Here is a 17,040-nt window from a genome sequence, read left to right as displayed (position 1 = left end):
GTGAAAACATTAAAGAAACTCATCCCGCCAGAAAGCCGTTTCTTAGAGCGCCCACAGGGTGCAACTGCTGCGGGCAGAGCCACCTCAGCACCTACACTGCAATCTCTACAGCATGTTTGGAGTTTGGGTGAGTTTTCAGAGAGGCAAATGAGCCACATGACATTTTCTGCCCCAAACATTTTATTCCAACGAAGGGATGTATTGATTTCCAGTAAAAACACCCGTGATACTGAAAATGCCAGCAAATAACTCTCCAAGAGTCATTTTGGAGTTTTAGAAAGCAAGCATCCCTCATCAGGCCAGGGCAACACAAGGGAGCAAGCTCTATCAATCACATGCAATGAGACAGAACTGTCACAAAATATATTTCCCACTTACATGCATAAGTTTTCCCAGAAATCTTATGCATATTCTATTACTTTCCAAGACCTAATTTTAATGTTATGAAACTTTGCAACAGTCAAAACTCTTGGTAATTTGAAGCTGGTTCCAGCTCTCCACTTAACCTTGCCTTCCCAATAGTAAGGATTCCAAACAGAAGTGATTACAATAATCATCTGTTTAGCACAAATCATTCCTCACACAATACATTTTCATTTTCAAGGAACAAACAATGCCTAGAAAACACCGTTGTAAAGAAAACATGCTGTCAGAGGGACATTCTGTCTAGCTTTCAAAAACCACAACTGCTTAGACAAAGCATAACTGTACTTTAGCTTAAATCAAAATATTCCATTTTAAATATTCCACATATTGTATGATGCCCACATTCACAAGTGTAAGTTTCTGAGAAGTCTTATGTGTGTTCTACTACTTTCCAAGCATTAATTTTAATATTATTATGAACACAACAGTCAAATCTTTTGCTAATTCAGAGCTTTGGAGCCAGTTCCCTGTGTGACAGTTGCATTTGAGATAGGGAAGAGGCTGCAGACAGAGGTGATTACAGAACACACATCTGTTCAGCACAGATCGTACTGAACATGAGATGTTATAATGTCCCTTCCATGGCAGGGGGATTGGAGCTAGATGATCTTCCAACTCAAACTCAAACTCTTCTGATTCTATGATAAGTTTTAAATTAACCGTGTCTGGAAAACAATGAAAGAAAACACGCTACAGAGGGACACTCTATCTAACTTTCAAAAAATACTATTATTTAGATGCAACTGAACTCTACTTTAGCTTAAATGAAAGATATTCCAATTTTTGTAACAGCAACGACTTCTTGCATCACCTAGTGCCCTCCCTTTCCCCTTCTGCCAGCTGCACCGCTTTCCTTCCCGCAGATTCAATCGCTTTTTCCATGCTACAGGCAAACCACCCCACACCCATTTGCGAGGGGACTTAACCTCCCCACAACCCATTTCGGGGGTGCTCCTCAGCCCCCGATCCGCCTCCCCCCCCGCGGGAAGGATATAAGGAGTCGTGGCAGGACAGCAGGCAGCTCCCTGCGGCAAACATCCCAGTCCCAGCCTCCCAGCTCCTGCAGGAGCAGCTCGGGGTCTGTTTGGGACATGGCGCCAGTCAGCGCCTCACGCAGCGGCGGGAAAAACTTGCCGCCGCGATCCCAGAAGCCTCTGCGGCCTCTGGTTTAGGTCACAGAGGAGGCGTGGCCCCCACTCGTGCGGCCTCTGCGCACTCGGCGAAAAAGGGGGCGTGGCGGCTCCGGCCGCAGCCGCCCCGCCCCCTTTTTTCACCACGTGCACTTTAAAGGACCCGGAAGCGGAAGTGATTCCCACGTGGTCAGCGCGTCTGGCAAAGGTACGAGCGTAGCGCGGTCAGGGGAATAGAATCATAAAATGGTTTGGGTTGGAAGGGACCTTAAAAATCACTCAATTCCAACTGCTTGCCGTGGGCAGTGAAAGAAGGAATAAATCATTAATAATAACAAATAGAAGAATAATCAAATCTTGGCCAGCTTGCTGTAAGAAAAAATCTGATTGTAACACGAGTTTAGCTTGTTTCCTAGTTAAAACAAGGACAGTCTCCCGGCTGGAGCAAAGTTCAGACCTGAGCTCATCAAGACGACACAGTGAGGAAGGACTCAGAATCACAGAACAGTTAGAGTTGGAAGGGACCTCAAACTCCATCCAGTTCCAACCCTCCTGCCATGGGCAGGAACACCTCCCACTGGATCAGGCTGCCCAAGGCCCATGCAACCTGGCTTTGAGCACCTCCAGGGATGGGACGTCCACAGCCTCCCTGGGCAACCTGGGCCAGTGTCTCACCACTGTCATGGTGAAGAAATTCTTCCTAAGGAGATAAGATAAAGAGCATCAGAGGATTATGATGGTACAAAGGAAATGCGATGTAAGTTCGAGAGTGGGTGACAAGGTATGATAATAAGTTCTATGTATGCTTAACCGATATTTTCTCATTACGTAACCAGTGTTTCTGAGAATCTGTATGAATATGTATCTTGAACCAGTATAAAAGCCCTGTAAACAGCCTCAGTGGACACATTAAGTGAAATGACTCCTTGTGTGTCTGGCGTGTTATGTATTAAAGCAATACCTGCTTAATAATCAAACTTGCATTTAATATTGAGTTTAGCCTTTTTCACGGCATCTCCTCCCGCTGGATCAGGCTGCCCAAGGTCCCATCCAACCTGGCCTTGAACACCTCCAGGGATGGGGCAGCCATGACTTCCCTAGGCAACCTGTGCCTCACCACCCTCATAGTGAAGAAATTCTTCGTAAGGTCTAACATAAATCTTCCCCCTTCCAATTTAAAGCCATTCCCCCTCATCCTATCACTACATGCCTTTGTAAAAAGTCCCTCCTCAGCTTTCTTGTAGCCCCCTTCAGGTATTGGAAGGTTGCTATAAGGTCTCCTCAGAACCTTCTCTAGAAGTATTTACTGTTACAAGAGGTGGAGTGTTTTTTATTTAAGCAAAGGCAGAGTTAAGTTTCATCTAAGTAATTGTATTTTTTTTAATTGTATTGAGTAATTAGATTTTTTTATTTTTTTTATTTTGAAAGTTAGATACAACATTCCTTCTTTGGTATTGTGTCCAGTTCTGGAATCCCCAACATAAGAAGGAGATGGAGCTGTTGGAGCGGGTCCAGAAGAGGCTGCAAAGATAGAGAGCTGGAGCATCTCTCATACAAGGACAGTCTGAGAGAGTTGGGGTTGCTCAGCCTGGAGAAGAGAAGGCTCTTCGGGAGATCTTACAGCAGCTTCCAGTACCTGAAGGGCCTACAAGAAACCTAGGGAGGGACTTTGTACAAAGGCGTGTAGGGGCAGTGGCTGTAAATTGGAAGGAGGAAGATTTAGACTAGACGTAAGGAGGAAATTCTTTACAATGAGGGTGGTGAGGCACTGGCACAGGTTGCCCAGGGAAGCTTTGGCTGCCCCATCCCTGGAGGTGTTCAAGGCCAGGTTGGATGGGGCTTTGAGCAGCAGACTGATCCAGTGGGAGGTGTCCCTGCCGATGGCTGGGGTGTTGGAATTGGATGATATTTAAGATCTTTTCCGACTCAAACCAGTCTGTGATTTTATGATAGCGTGGTTTCTTTCAAACAGTTTTTCCAGATGCTGTTCGTTCTTTGGAGATGATAAGGTCTTGTGTGAAGTATAATATTGATACAAGAAGTAGTTACTATTACAAAAAGTGGAATATTTTTGATTTAAGCTAAAGTAGAGTTAGGTTTCATCTAAGTAATTTTGTTCATTGAGAGTTAGATAGAATATCCCTCTGACAGCATGTTTTCTTTATCTGATTATTATTTTCTTTCAAACAGTGTTTTTCCAGTTCTTGTTCATTCTTTGGAGATGATAACATCTCTTGTTCAGTATGATCTATGCCAAACAGATGTGTCTTCTTCCGTAATCACCTCTGTTTGCCGTCTCTCCCTATCTCAAATGTGAGGTTGGACAGGGAGCTGGCTCCAAAGCTCCAAATTAGCAAGAGATTTGTTGCGTTCATAATAATGTTAAAATTAGTCCTTGGAAAGTAATAGAATATGTATAAGATTTTTTGTGAAAATTTATACATATACATGTAAGTGGGAAATACATTCTGTCTCCAGTTTTTGTCTCACTGTACAAGATTGATGGAGATCACTCCCTCGTGTTGCCCAGGCCTGAGAAAGGTGCTTGCTTTCTAAAACTCCAAAAGGAGTCTTAGAGAGTTAATTTGCTGGTGGTTTCAGTATCAGTTGTAGTGAGGTGGGTGTTGGTCTGTTCTCCCAAGTGACAGGCGATAGGATGAGAGGGAATGGCCTCAAGTTGTGCCAGGGGAGGTTCAGATTAGACATTGAGAAAAATTTCTTCACAGAACCAGGTTCCCAGGCACTGGCAGAGGCTGCCCAGGGAGGTGGTTGAGTCACCATCCCTGGAGATGTTTAAAAGACGGGTGGATGGGGTGCTCAAGGATCTGGTTTAGTAGTAGAAAGGGACAGTTGGACATGATCATCTAAAAGGTCCTTTTCCAACCAAACGATTGTATGATTCTGTTTACTCTCTTTTCAGAAGGAATCTGCCTGATTCACTGGCAAAGGATCTGATGTTCTACCTGCTAAGCACTGTTCTTCATCCTGGCAAACATATAAAAACATCCTTTATAAAAGAAAAGAAACAAACAAAAAAAGTCTTTGTACAGTGTCGCTCTTGGATTCTGACTGTAATAAATTAAGCCCACTTCTTTTTTTATTCCTGAAAATGGCTTTTCGATTTAACTTTTTAATTGACGAAGCAGACACTGATGATCAGACAGACCTGCAGTTCTGCAATCCTGAGCATGAATGGGGATCCACAGAAAAGAGAAGGCAAACTGCTAAGGCTGTGGCAGGCTCCAGCCCAAGGCTGGGCCACGACAGGCACGGAGATAAGATGCCATCAGAGAAAAAGATCAGCTTTAAAGCTGCCAAGGAGCACCAGGTACCTGGAGATGTCAACAAAGTCTTGGAAAATAAAGTCTTGGAAACAGTATCAGGTCTCTATTACATAAATACATCTGCTGTGGAAATGACGTGTGTGGACAGTGCCGATGCAGAAGGGATCGTGTCTAAAAGTATTTCTTCTCACTCTGATCTCATCCCAGGAGTTTATGAGGGAGGACTGAAAATTTGGGAATGCACCTTTGACCTCATAGACTACTTTTCTGAGGCCAAAATACAGTTTATGGACAAGACTGTATTGGATCTTGGCTGTGGGGCGGGACTGCTGGGAATAGTTGCTTTACAGGGTGATGCTGAACAAGTCCACTTTCAGGACTACAACAGCACCGTGATTGATGAAATCACCTTGCCCAACGTGGTGGCTAACTGTGTCGGTGAAGGCAGCAGGAAGGGCAGTGGAGATGCTAGGAAAACTAGTGAGCCTCCTTCCAAGAGGCCCAAGAAAGCAAAGTACTCACCTAGTGCGCTCGGCAAATGCCGATTTCTTTCTGGAGGGTGGCCTGAAGTCTGTCAGCTCCTGCTAAGCAGCAACAGACCCTTTTCAAAGTATGATATGATTCTCACATCTGAGACCGTCTACAATCCTGACTACTACAGTGCTCTGCACAACACACTGGCTGAGCTCTTAGATAAAAACGGCCGTGTGTATTTGGCAAGCAAAGCACATTATTTTGGTGTTGGTGGTGGAGTCTACCTCTTTGAGAAATTCATTGAAGAGAAAAACGTGTTTAGGAGCAGCATAGTTAAAACAATCGATCAAGGACTGCAGCGATGCATTATGGAAATGGCCTTCAGAGATTCCAGTTAAAATTTAACCACTGATTCTTCAAAAATATCTTAATGATACAATATTTTAATACTCGTGTCTCTTTGCTTTTTCCTGTGTTGAATTTTCTGCTTTGATAAATTAGGATGCTTGTTGTTGAAATGTTTGACAAATTGTGATGTCTGGCTAGAAGCGCAGAACTCCTCTGTTGCTGCTTTTGCATAGAAAAGTGGAGCTGTGCTTAAACCATCATCTGCTTATGCCAATTAATTGTCACTTATATGTATTTTAAAAATGAAGCAAGTTGCCATTCCCGATTCCTCTCTTGCCTTCTCTGGCAGTGCCAGAACTGTACCCAACAGGAGGGGTTGCTGAGCACAACCTGAGCAAGAGCATTTGAGAGCATTTAGCATCCCAATATCATGCACAGAGGAGTTCCCAAGGGTCAGGCTCTCAGCTCAGGCACAATCTCAGAATCGGCTTCGTACCTGTGCTCTGCTGCTTTGCCACCAGAGGGGGCCGTGACTGTATTTATCACTTCTGTTCTGCTAATAATCTCTCAAAGTTCTGTAATGTTTCTAAGTGTAATGCACACGGGGATTTTATTCAGTCCTTTGAGAAAGCATACCAGAGTACCGGTGTGGTCTGTACATTTTTATATTCAGATTTTGACATATCACTATCAGAAAATTTCCAAAAGGAACTGGGAAAAGCCGTACTACTTTTAGAAATTAATACAACATTTCTCTTGTATTCAAAACTAAGCTGAAAGAAGACTCTACACAAGATAAGCTTCTTACCAACCAACCAATAAACCTACAAATGCAGACCAGGAAACTGGAGGATGACAGGACTGAGCTTTAGGTCACAGTTGGGAAGGGAGATAAACTGTGCTGTTACAGCAGATTACTGACTTGATTGCTGTAATGTTTCCTACCAAGATTTTCCCAGAAATTCCATTTTCAAAACTTGCCAGAGGTACTGCTCAACACACACCTCTTCTGTCTTCTCAGCAGTTTGGCAGGGCAGCAGTTGCCTGTGCACAAGTCTCTCCTGTGTCAAAAGATAGTAGTGTTGCTGAAGAAATTACCTTACTGAAAATGAAAACAAGCCCAAAGAACTACAAAACCTGGTCCTGAGCGCATGATGTCAGCAACAATTCACACAAAAGTAGTCCACTGCATGTTTTGTCTCAAGCAAAACTGGACAAAAAGGTGTTGCAGAATTTCTAATGTGTACATCAAAGCTACTTATCATCATGCGGCCGCCCTTGCAGAATATAAACTGAGAGACAGCCAAATACTGCAGTAAACTGAATGCAAGGATACTTAGTGTAGGGGAGAAAGGACAACAGTCTCAGAGGACAGAAAGTAACTTATTACAGCAGTGATCTAAATCACTAATTATTGTGTAAAGTTCCTGTCACTGGACACTATGGAAGTCAACTGTAAGATGCCTATTGTGACCATGTTGCTATTAAGATAGTGACAGAGGATTTCCTGTACTTTACAAAAGAGCCTTAACAACTACTGTTGTTCCAAAAACAATTGTAAGTGGACTATTTTGAAGGGATGCTTTGGAGACTACTGAAGTTGCTCTTTTTATAGGAGAGAGCAAAAAAAAACATTCAGTTGTGCCATGGCTGTGATTGTGCTTTGGAATTTTTCCATATCAACTCTAAAACTTACTGATGACAGACAACTACTGACTACAGATTGTGGAACAAAAAGAAGGTTTAGCTTTGGCAGATCAATAAAGTGCTGTTAACAGTTCTTATTTTGTCAGAACTGGGAAGCTGGAAGCAAAGTGGCTACCACTTGCCCTTTCTCAAACCTTAGTTACAAGACAAATGGGGGCTTGTACGTAATGACTGAAGAGCTTGTTCTACACCTGCTAGGCCTAATGCTGATCCAGAGAATGGTACCTGAAACAATAAGAAATGTTGACCACTATGAGAATAGTTAAGAACAAAATCTCATGTATTTTTTGATTAATAAAGGTGGTGCTTAAATCTCCTATCATAATGCTTCCTCTTGAAAACACTCCACAAACAAACTCACAGTCTTGGGTTTAATAAACTACTCCTTTGCTCAGCATCCTCATTTTATTCCTGAATTGTTCAACCATAGCTGTTCTCATGCAAATAAACAATCAGATTCTTTTAGGACTTTCAACTAAAGACTGCTAAAGCCACAGTCTCACAGTGATTATACACCTGCAAAACAGGAAACCCCACACAGTATGATTAAGTTCCAATTTCAGAAATAAAAACGATGTTTTTCTCTGGTGAAATCAGCAAAATTAGCATTGGCATTTCCATGATTCCAGATTAATTCTACTCTGTTCTTAAAATCCTGCAGACATGTGCGAGAGGAAGCAGAATTCAACACTTAGTTTTGTAGGCTGGCATTTGGTGTTTCAGCATCAAACACTGGCTTCCCTAATCTACAGCATCAAGGCTTTTTCTTGTCCCTCAATTGTCGCCACTGTAGCAACCAGTTCCCTGCTTCTCTTCCTGATCTGGGATAAAAAGCCTTCACTCACTTGCAATACTTGTACATATTACTTAATAACTAGGGAAATTAACATTTTCCCAAACGACACCACACTAGAAAAGAACAGAATTGGGAGGACTCTCACAGTATTTTTTTTTTTGATAACACAATAAACCTTTATATCAAGCCCAATCTCTTCTATGAAGAAACAATGGTAGAGATTGGCTGGTATCTCAAGTTATTAGCTCATTCCAAATCACCACCCCTTTTCTCTCCCTGCCCCTAGAGGCATCACAATATGAAATCCGGTTTAAATTATGTCTTTCCCGTAAGTATTGTGGAGAGAAACATTAAAATTGGTCATAAAACATGTCAGGAAGCTAAATTAAAAAGCTTGTTTGTTTTAACAGGCGCTCTCCTGAACTGATGACTTCCCTTTGAAGACTATTTCTTAGTTTGGGGAAATGAGGCTATTGAAACAATCAGTTTTGTATACTGGCACCAATTAAATGGCATCCGTTACAGTTATTTTACTAAAGCTTAGAGTAAAAAACCCATGAGGAAAATTGAAGTGGGAAGTGCTAATTTGCAAGTTATTGACTCGTATGCTATTCTTAGGTACTAGGTACACAGGCATTTGATCATGTTCTGAAATCAAAATCTTGTTAGGAAAAATCAAATCTGCAATTCATGTTATCACAGCATGTGAAGTGATGCGGTCAGACATCTATTGTACAGGAGCGCAAAGAGAAGCACAAATGGCAGGTGCAAAAGTGCACAGGGACACCGGGGGGATAGTCCAGGCTGCATCCAGGGGAAAGCAGATGTCAACCGAGACTACAGCACCAGGTTCAAGAGATCCTGCTCCGAGGTGATTATTGGGATGGAGATATGAGGAATAGACTAAAAGATCTGAGGATGAGAACAAGAAATCCCTCTCTGCTCAACCAATCAAAACAAAGATACAGAAGAGTGGCAAAAGATGGTAATTAGTATAACAAAGCAGTAACAAAGGACTTTTTTTTTTTGTGATGGGAACAGGACTAAAGCCTCTCAGATTTCATATTGTTTGTAATTTAAGATTCTCATGCCCCCGAAGAAGAAAAAGTCACCAGATACTGGTAGGTAAGTGTAGTAGGAACCACAGCAAAGGGAAGAACCAGGATTTATATACAAATACCTTCTGAAGACTGCACGTCAACAATTTAAGCCTAAGAGCAAAAGGTACTGCCTTGAAATCCACAATGGGATTCAACACAAGACTGGCAGGAAACAAGAAAGTGAAAATTGTAGCAGTAACTTCACAAAAAATGAGGGGCAACACCCTGCCACAACAGGAGGAAGCAGGTACCACAAGTTAGACACTGCCTAGGTGTACTGTGCCTGGCTGGGAGGTCATTAATTATAAGATAATTATTGCCATTAAAAAATAAAAAAGCATCATTATACTCATAGAAAATAAAAGTGGTACATACAGGGGAATCAGAATGAAAGTATTGTCAGACTTCAACATCGCTATCACTCTGCTATAGGGAAGGATCTTACAGGAACAGAAAAGATCTTCATCACTACTTGTGTGGAACACAAATACTGAATTTTCAAAACCATGGAGTAAGTCGAAGATTTAGATAACTGATGAAGACTAGGGAACAGGTTTGGTCCCGTGGTGTTCAAGCTGATGGTAAAATCCTGATTTATCCTACAACAAATCAGTGAGACAGGACTGGACGAAAACAAACTGAAGGTAGGATGATATGGGAGTGTTTATTTAGATAGCATGTCAAAAGCAAAGGCTTAGAACTGCAGATTCTGCACAAAGGAATGATCTGAAAAATAAGATATATCCAGGGATTACTAACAGTATGATAAATCACTGCAGAGTCCAGTTACTCCAGATTCATGGTAACATACGCAGAATACACATTCACTTTTATTTATCGAAGTACAGCTCAGAGTTACCAGTTTTTAATTTATTGTGTTCATAGGTAGCTGATTTATTTCTTGTCATCTGACCATGTAATTTCATAATCTGTGTACACTTTTTTCAGTATCTCTACAGTCACTGCATGATCTGCTTTTCCATAGCCCTGCAAGAGAGAACAAGTGCTTATCAGACACCTTCAGAAAGTAACTCCACAGAACCATTGAGTTCTTGTTGACAGAAATTATCCAGTTATGATTTGATACTTCAAGTAGTTCAGGTTCAAATCAAATACAGGTTTTTAAAGTTATTCTTGCAGTATCAATTATTATTTTTATATTGTCCTCTCCAATTCCCCCTCCCACGATTCGTAGAAAACAAACGAGATAAAGTGAAGCAATCTTGAGTAATAGAGGATGCATTTTTCACATCATGATTTCTCCAGCAGGAAGCTTGTTTAAAAATGTTCCTAACCTCTCAGCTACCATATTTATTCAATGTCCTTTTAAACCAGAGATATTACATTGACCAACTTGAATGCACGAGCATAAAACCAACTGATTTGTCTCAGCTGAAGGAAAAAGGAATAAGGAGCCACATGTGTGAACGTCTGAATACTATTCTAGCCACTAAAGAAATCAGTCTTCATGTTTTATTTGCAATCTTGCCTTAGCGGGTAATGGCACAATTTTAAGTACCTGAGTTCTTCAGCCACTGCCATTCCAAACTCGGGCAATGTGAGATCACCCATGTGATTTTTTAACCCTCATTTAAATGACTGATCACAGTGTTACTCTTTCACTGAAATTTGAGAGTTGTGGTAGAAGGTGCCTTTCCATTATAGTCTTACATGACTTAAATTATCTTGATTTCTTAGTTCAGAGCTCTAAGTTTTTCCCTGTCAAGAAGCCTTTACTGTAGGGCAGTGCAGTCTACTGATGAAAACTTGTGATTTACAGGTGGCTTGCTTTTTCCAGTAATATCTAATGTGAAACTTTAACTTGAAAGACTGAAAAAAGAACTCAAGATTGCATTATCAAGACATGTAATCTTATCCACCTCTAATTCTATCCTAAGAGGAACAGCTTAAGTAAACCAGCGTTTGAAGTGCACTGGTTAAAATTATTAATGCAAGCTTTTAAAAAATACAAGATAATATAGTTATGTCAGAAATACCACAGGTTTATACTGTCAGTGGTAAAGTAACAGACCTACAGATCACTCTCGCCTTGGTAATCACCTTGAAGACCCCAATCTGGCTTTGCAAATAAAAGCACAGCATCTACTTCACTAGAAGTCGATGAGTATTTCTCTGGTTTTCATAAAACACTAAGATAGGGCTGTTTTTGAGTCTTGACAACAAATCTCCAAGTAAAGAGAAGTATTAAAACAAATGAATTAATACACTAACTTCTAGCCTGCTAACTCAGGTGTTCCAAACCTCTAGGTCTCTTCCTGACAGCAGCCTTCATGGTAATAAAACTCTGCTTTTATGTGGTGCTCATCTGTAAGAGTCAAGGTACCAAAAGCAGAGAAACAAGGTGTTTTCCATAGACACTGTATCACAAGAGCAAGAGTTGTCTGCTGCCACTAACTTGGCAGCTGAACTAATAATACAAGTGGTCAAGCCTCATCTAAAAAAGCAGTTATGATGAGGACTTATAATCACAAACATTTAGTAGAATAAGCATTATAGACTGCCTTCCCATTCTATAAAAATCCGAGAGTTTCTTTTTTCTTATCGTTCTAGGTAGCAAGAGTCATTTCAAAACAAAAGCAGCACTAACATTTAAATAAGCTTAACACATTCAAGGCCCAGCCTCCACCACTCATCTAAGATAACCAGATTTGTAGTAGCCACCACTTCTCATGAAAAAATGCATTTAACTTAATGGAACTGTTGTCTTCAGAAGCAATGCTATGCTTCATCACAGAGCAACATCACAAACATACCACAGCATGTTCCCCAAATTCAAGAATTCATTACCACTTACTGAGTCTTTCATAAAAAAATTGAACCATGACAGGTAACAAAAATGCTCTGTCTTCCATAAATCCATACTGCATATCAGCTCCTGGAAGTTACTTTTATTCCCACAAAATGTATTTATGTGAAACTACATCTCCACCTACTAGAAATTCACCACACTTAAAACTGGTTCTTCTTACTCAACACAAACGAAGAACAACACTCACAATTTAGCTGGTCAACAGCCAACCAACAATTTTACTGGTAAGCAGAAGTCACAATAGAGCTGGATCAGAAACCCTGCAGGTACAAATAAGCTATTCCTGCTCTGGCAGTAAGACAAAAAGATTCTGAACCAAGAGATGCTAACTTCTGGTTTTAGTCTTTATCATAACTTAATGCTGATATTACTCAGCATTGTTATCTATTATTTTTTGCTTTAGTCTCTTGCCCTGAAAAAGTGTTTTTCTAATCTAATCTTCCAAGTGAGTCACGCAAGTTTTCCAGTTAATGTGATTCAAACTGCTGACAACCACCATACTATAAAGCAAAAAAATCCCAGAACTTCAGAGACAACAAGATTTGAAGGAATACAAGAGATGCACTTACTGTGGAGAGCCCAAACACCCTAATCTTCTTCTCTTTGCTATTGTGATCAATTTTCCCTCCACCAAGGCACTTGCACTCATATCCCAGCTTTTCCATCTCAGGATTTACTTTCTCAAAGATGTGATCTGCACAAGAACAACAGTTAAAGCCATAAGAACACGCACAGGCACCAAGGACTCCAGAACTCTTCTCATCAGCTATTTTCTACTCATTCTCCTCCAGTCCCCTTCCTTCCCCTGCCAAAGAGGGAGATTTCTCTTTTCAGACATAGCAAGGCTGTAATTACAGTTCTCGGTTTCAGTTGTTTACTTAGTTATCCCATCTCCTAAGCGATATTTATCGGGTTTGGAGGTGGCAGCTGATGGAGATGGTAGCATGGAACACCTATAAAGGGGTTCCTGAATTAAGAAGAACAGTTAGAGCCATTAGAACATGAACCAGCACTAAAGACTCCAGAACTCTTCTTATCAGCTATTTTCTACTCGTTTTCCTCCAGTTCCCTTCCTCCCTCTGCAAAAGAGGGAGGTTTCTCTTTACAGACGTAAGGAGGCTGTAATTACAGTTCTGTTTCAGTTGTTCGGAGTTATCCATGTTCTAGGGGAGGTTATCACGTTTGGAAGTGGCAGCTGATGGAGATAGCAGCATGGAACACATATAAAGGGGGGGAAGGGGTTCCTGTATTATGAACAGCGCACGAGCATCAAAGTCTCCACAGCTCATATATAAGAATATCAGCTATTTTCTACTCATTTTCCCCCAGTTCCCCTCCTCCCCCTGCAAGAGAAGGAGGTTTCTCTTTACAAATACAGAGACGCTGTAACTACAGTTCTCCGTTTCAGTTGTTTACTTAGTTATCCCATCTCCCAAGCGATGTTTATCGCGTCGGGAGGCGGCAGCTGCCGGAGACAGCCGCGTGGGGACCGCGAAAGGCGGGGGGAAGGGCCTCCCGAGGCAGAGAACCGGCCGGGCACGCACTGTGGAACTCGGCCGCCCTGGTGCCCCGGACGATGTGATGGTGGCCGCCGTCCCCCGGGCGCTGCAGCCGCACCAGGATGTACTTGAAAGTGCCCTCGGGGTCGATCTCCACGTCCCTCACGGCGTCCATGGCTGTACGGGCGGGGCTGAGGGCAGCCCTCCCACCGCGTCACACCGCGGGGAAAGGGGGAGCCGGAGCCGGGGCGAGATGGGGAGGCGCGGGGTGGAGTGGGGTGGGGTGGGAAGGGCCTTAAGGATCATCCATTTCCAGCCGCCTGGCCCTGTGGCTTGCCCTTCAGGAAGGATTGGGGGCTCGTTGATCAGAAGCTCGGCGTGAGCCGGCGATCGGAGAATGGTTTGGGTTGGAAGACACCTTAAAGATCGTCTAATCTAGTGGGAGGTGTCCCTTCCCATCGCATAGGGGTGGAACTGGATGATCTTTAAGGTCACTTCCAACCCATAGCATTCTATGATTATGATTCTATTCTATGATTTGCACCCCCTGCGATGGGCAGGGACACCTCCTGCAGTGCTCTGGTTGCTCCAAGCCCCATCCATCTAGGGCTTGAACACCTGCAGGGAACACTTCTTCGCAATGAGGATGATGAGGCACTGGCATAGGTTGCCCAGAGAAGTTGTGGCTGCCCCATCCCTGGAGGTGTTCAAGGCCCATCCCAAGGTTGGATGGGGCTTTGAGCAGCCTCATCCAGTGGGAGGTGTCCCTGCCCATCGCGGGGGGGTGGACCTGGATGGGCTTTAAGGTCCCTTCCAACCCAAACATTCTATGATTCTACAATTTCATAGGGTATCCACACCTGATTCAGTGCCTCATCACCCTCATTGTGGAGAATTTCCTCCTTATGTCCACTCTAAATCTGCCCCTCTCCAACTTAAAACTGTTCCGTCTAGTCCTGTCATTGCATACCTTTGTAAAAAGTCCCTCCCCAGCCTTTTTGTAGCCCCTTTCAGGTAGGGAAAGGTCACTATAAGTCCCTTCAGAGCCTTCTCTTCTCCAAGCTGAACAAGCCAAACTCCCCCAGCCTGAATGCTGAATGCAATGCACGCTTGCAGCCCAGAAGGCCAATCGTGTCCTGGGCTGCATCAAGAGAAGCGTGGCCAGCAGGGCGAGGGAGGGGATTCTGCCGCTCTGTTCCTCTCTCGTGAGACCTCACCCGGAGTATGGTGTCCAATTCTGGAATCCTCAACATAAGAAGAAGATGGAACTGTTGGAAGAGGTCCAGAGGAGGGCTACAAAGATGATCAGAGAGCTGGAGCATCTCTCCTGTGGGAACAGGCTGAGAGAGTTGTAGTTGTTTAGCCTGGAGAAGAGAAGGCTCCGAGGAGACCTTAGAGCAGCATCCAGTACCTGAAGGTCCTACAAGAAAGCTGGGGAGGGACTTTTTACAAGGGCATGTAGCAATAGGACAAGGGTGAATGGCTTTAAATTGCAAAGGGGAAGATTTAGATTCGACATTAGGAAGAAATTCTTCACGATGAAGCCCTGGCCCAGATTGCCCAGGGAAGTTGTGAATGCCCCATCCCTGGAACTGTTCAATGAGTCTTTCAGCAACTTGATCCAGTGGGAGGTGTCCCTGCCCACAGCAGGGGGGTTGGAACTGGATGATCTTTGAGGTCCCTTCCAAACCAAACCATTCCTTGAATCCTCGCCTTATTTTATGGGTTCCACTCGAGGCAAGTACCACACAGATCTGTCATAAAGTCACGTACATCTAACATCAGTGTGCTGCACCCATTGACTGCTAATTGAGCCTATAACGTTTACTGAAGGGTAAAAGAATTGTTGAGCATCATCTTATATCAAGTGCCTTGTCAAAAAAAAAAAAAAAAGAGGGAATACTTTTGTTTCAAAGACTGGAAGTTTTTCCCAAGTTTTCAGAGTATTCCCACAAGTGAGTTGCAGCATAGCCACATCCTTTAAGCGCTGTATAAGTACACAGTAGAAGTAATAAACCACTGTCGGCATGAATGTCTCTTAACTGTAGTAGTTCTGTAATATGGAAAGAGTGTTTGGATACAGTGCTGTGTGAACTGATGTGTAATATGTAAAAACATCAGTAAGATAGAGAAAAAATACACGTCTTAAGTAGATCACTTAAAAGTGCTTGACAGGAGAAATGTAATTTTTGGATTACATTACATACAAAAATGTAATTTTGTTTTATGATTGTCACTTCACGATTAAAGTTGCCTTTGTTCATTACAGTAGGAAAGGGTTATTGTAGTCTTAGTTCTTTAAGTTTATTTCAAGCAATCTCAAAAGGCTGTTTTGGTTTTCATTGTTTCTTTGTCTGTGTAGCTTAATTCTTGATTATTTTACCTACCAGTTTAGCCCAATATCTAATGTTGTTATTTGTCTCTTGTTAGAGCTAAAGCATTAAGGTTTTATGGAGTCTGTGTGTTTAAATTAACCTTGCCTTTTTATTTGTAACTGGAATAGGACACTTCATTTCCTTAAGCGTAAAAGTATGTTGTATGGCCGGGAAAAACTTTATTATCCCATTGCAGTTATGATGCACGAAAGGAGCTAGCAACAAACAATGGTAACACTGATGAACAAGGGCAAGGATGGCAAAGGAAATACTTTTGGCATGTCGCAGATAGAAGCTAAATTTAATGGAATTTGTCTTCCTCGAAGAGAGCAGGTATTTGGCTTGATCTGACATGAGTTTGAGCAGATAAGTTTGTGAGTAAGTAAACAGGCAAAGCAGAACTTTATCCTGTTCTCCTTTTGCTTTTGTATTCCCAAGCACCCACCTTATCCAAGAGTAGTTTCCTATGCCATGTTGAGGTATTGAAGGTTCCTGTTGGCATCGAGGCTGAAGAGTAAAATCCCCTGTTGTTGGCGGCAACTGTTAGTGCGTCACTTTGCGGGCCTCAGGGGTGCAAAGAGGATGGCATGGGGTGAGAGGGGTCTCAAGCCAGAGGCAGCCTGCGTCCAATAGAACTGCCTGGAGGGACTTTCCTTTTGCAATGGGCTTACTCTTATCTAACTCTAGCAATGAGCTTGGTGCTATTTTCACTCTTATCTAACTCCGGCAATTAGTTTGGCAATATTTTCTGAAAAATTAGCGGTTTCTTTTATTTATTTAGCCAAGTGACATCTTGTTTGTTCACAGTGCTAAAACCAGGTGTCCTAAAAACCGTTGTTCTGAGGAAAAGTATTGTAAATATCTCAAATTAGGTAACAGTGTACTGATGTGATAATGATTAATATAGGATAGTAGCTATTTTTCTTGAGTGACTGTAGCGAGATCATAAGGCTAAGTATTGCCAGCATTTTATCCTCTTTTGTGTTAAATATGGGACTTATTTTCCACTATGCTTTGCAGGCTCTGGACTGCACCCAAGTAACCATAAAGTTACACTGTTGTTGCTTATGC

At 42.4% G+C, this 17,040-nt stretch overlaps 2 protein-coding genes across 3 annotated transcripts; one reads left to right on the top strand and one right to left on the bottom strand.

Annotated features, from left to right (window-relative positions):
* The first annotated feature begins 1,687 nt into the window (after positions 1-1,687).
* Positions 1,688-7,874, top strand: METTL18 (methyltransferase like 18). Of its 2 annotated transcripts, none has more exons than XM_054072995.1 (2): positions 1,688-1,764; positions 4,477-7,874. In XM_054072995.1, exon 2 carries the CDS (start codon positions 4,666-4,668, stop codon positions 5,710-5,712), a length of 1,047 nt encoding a protein of 348 aa, XP_053928970.1. In that variant the 5' UTR covers positions 1,688-1,764; positions 4,477-4,665; the 3' UTR covers positions 5,713-7,874. The 2 variants fall into 2 exon arrangements, with proteins under 2 accessions (XP_053928970.1, XP_053928971.1); XM_054072996.1 differs by lacking the exon at positions 1,688-1,764 and adding an exon at positions 1,996-2,313.
* Positions 7,875-8,030: 156 nt separating this feature from the next.
* Positions 8,031-13,802, bottom strand: LOC104058374 (14 kDa phosphohistidine phosphatase). The gene is made up of 3 exons (XM_054073120.1): positions 13,640-13,802; positions 12,665-12,789; positions 8,031-10,252 (listed from the first exon to the last, which is right to left on the bottom strand). The coding sequence occupies exons 1-3, from the start codon at positions 13,767-13,769 to the stop codon at positions 10,160-10,162; spliced, it is 348 nt and encodes a 115-aa protein (XP_053929095.1). The 5' UTR covers positions 13,770-13,802; the 3' UTR covers positions 8,031-10,159.
* Positions 13,803-17,040: the final 3,238 nt, after the last annotated feature.

The sequence above is a fragment of the Cuculus canorus genome, chromosome 8 (assembly GCF_017976375.1).
Source record: "Cuculus canorus isolate bCucCan1 chromosome 8, bCucCan1.pri, whole genome shotgun sequence".
Taxonomy (NCBI): Eukaryota; Metazoa; Chordata; class Aves; order Cuculiformes; family Cuculidae; genus Cuculus; species Cuculus canorus.
The sequence above is the reverse complement of the archived record's forward strand: the minus strand, read 5'-3'. Positions and strand labels throughout refer to the sequence as shown.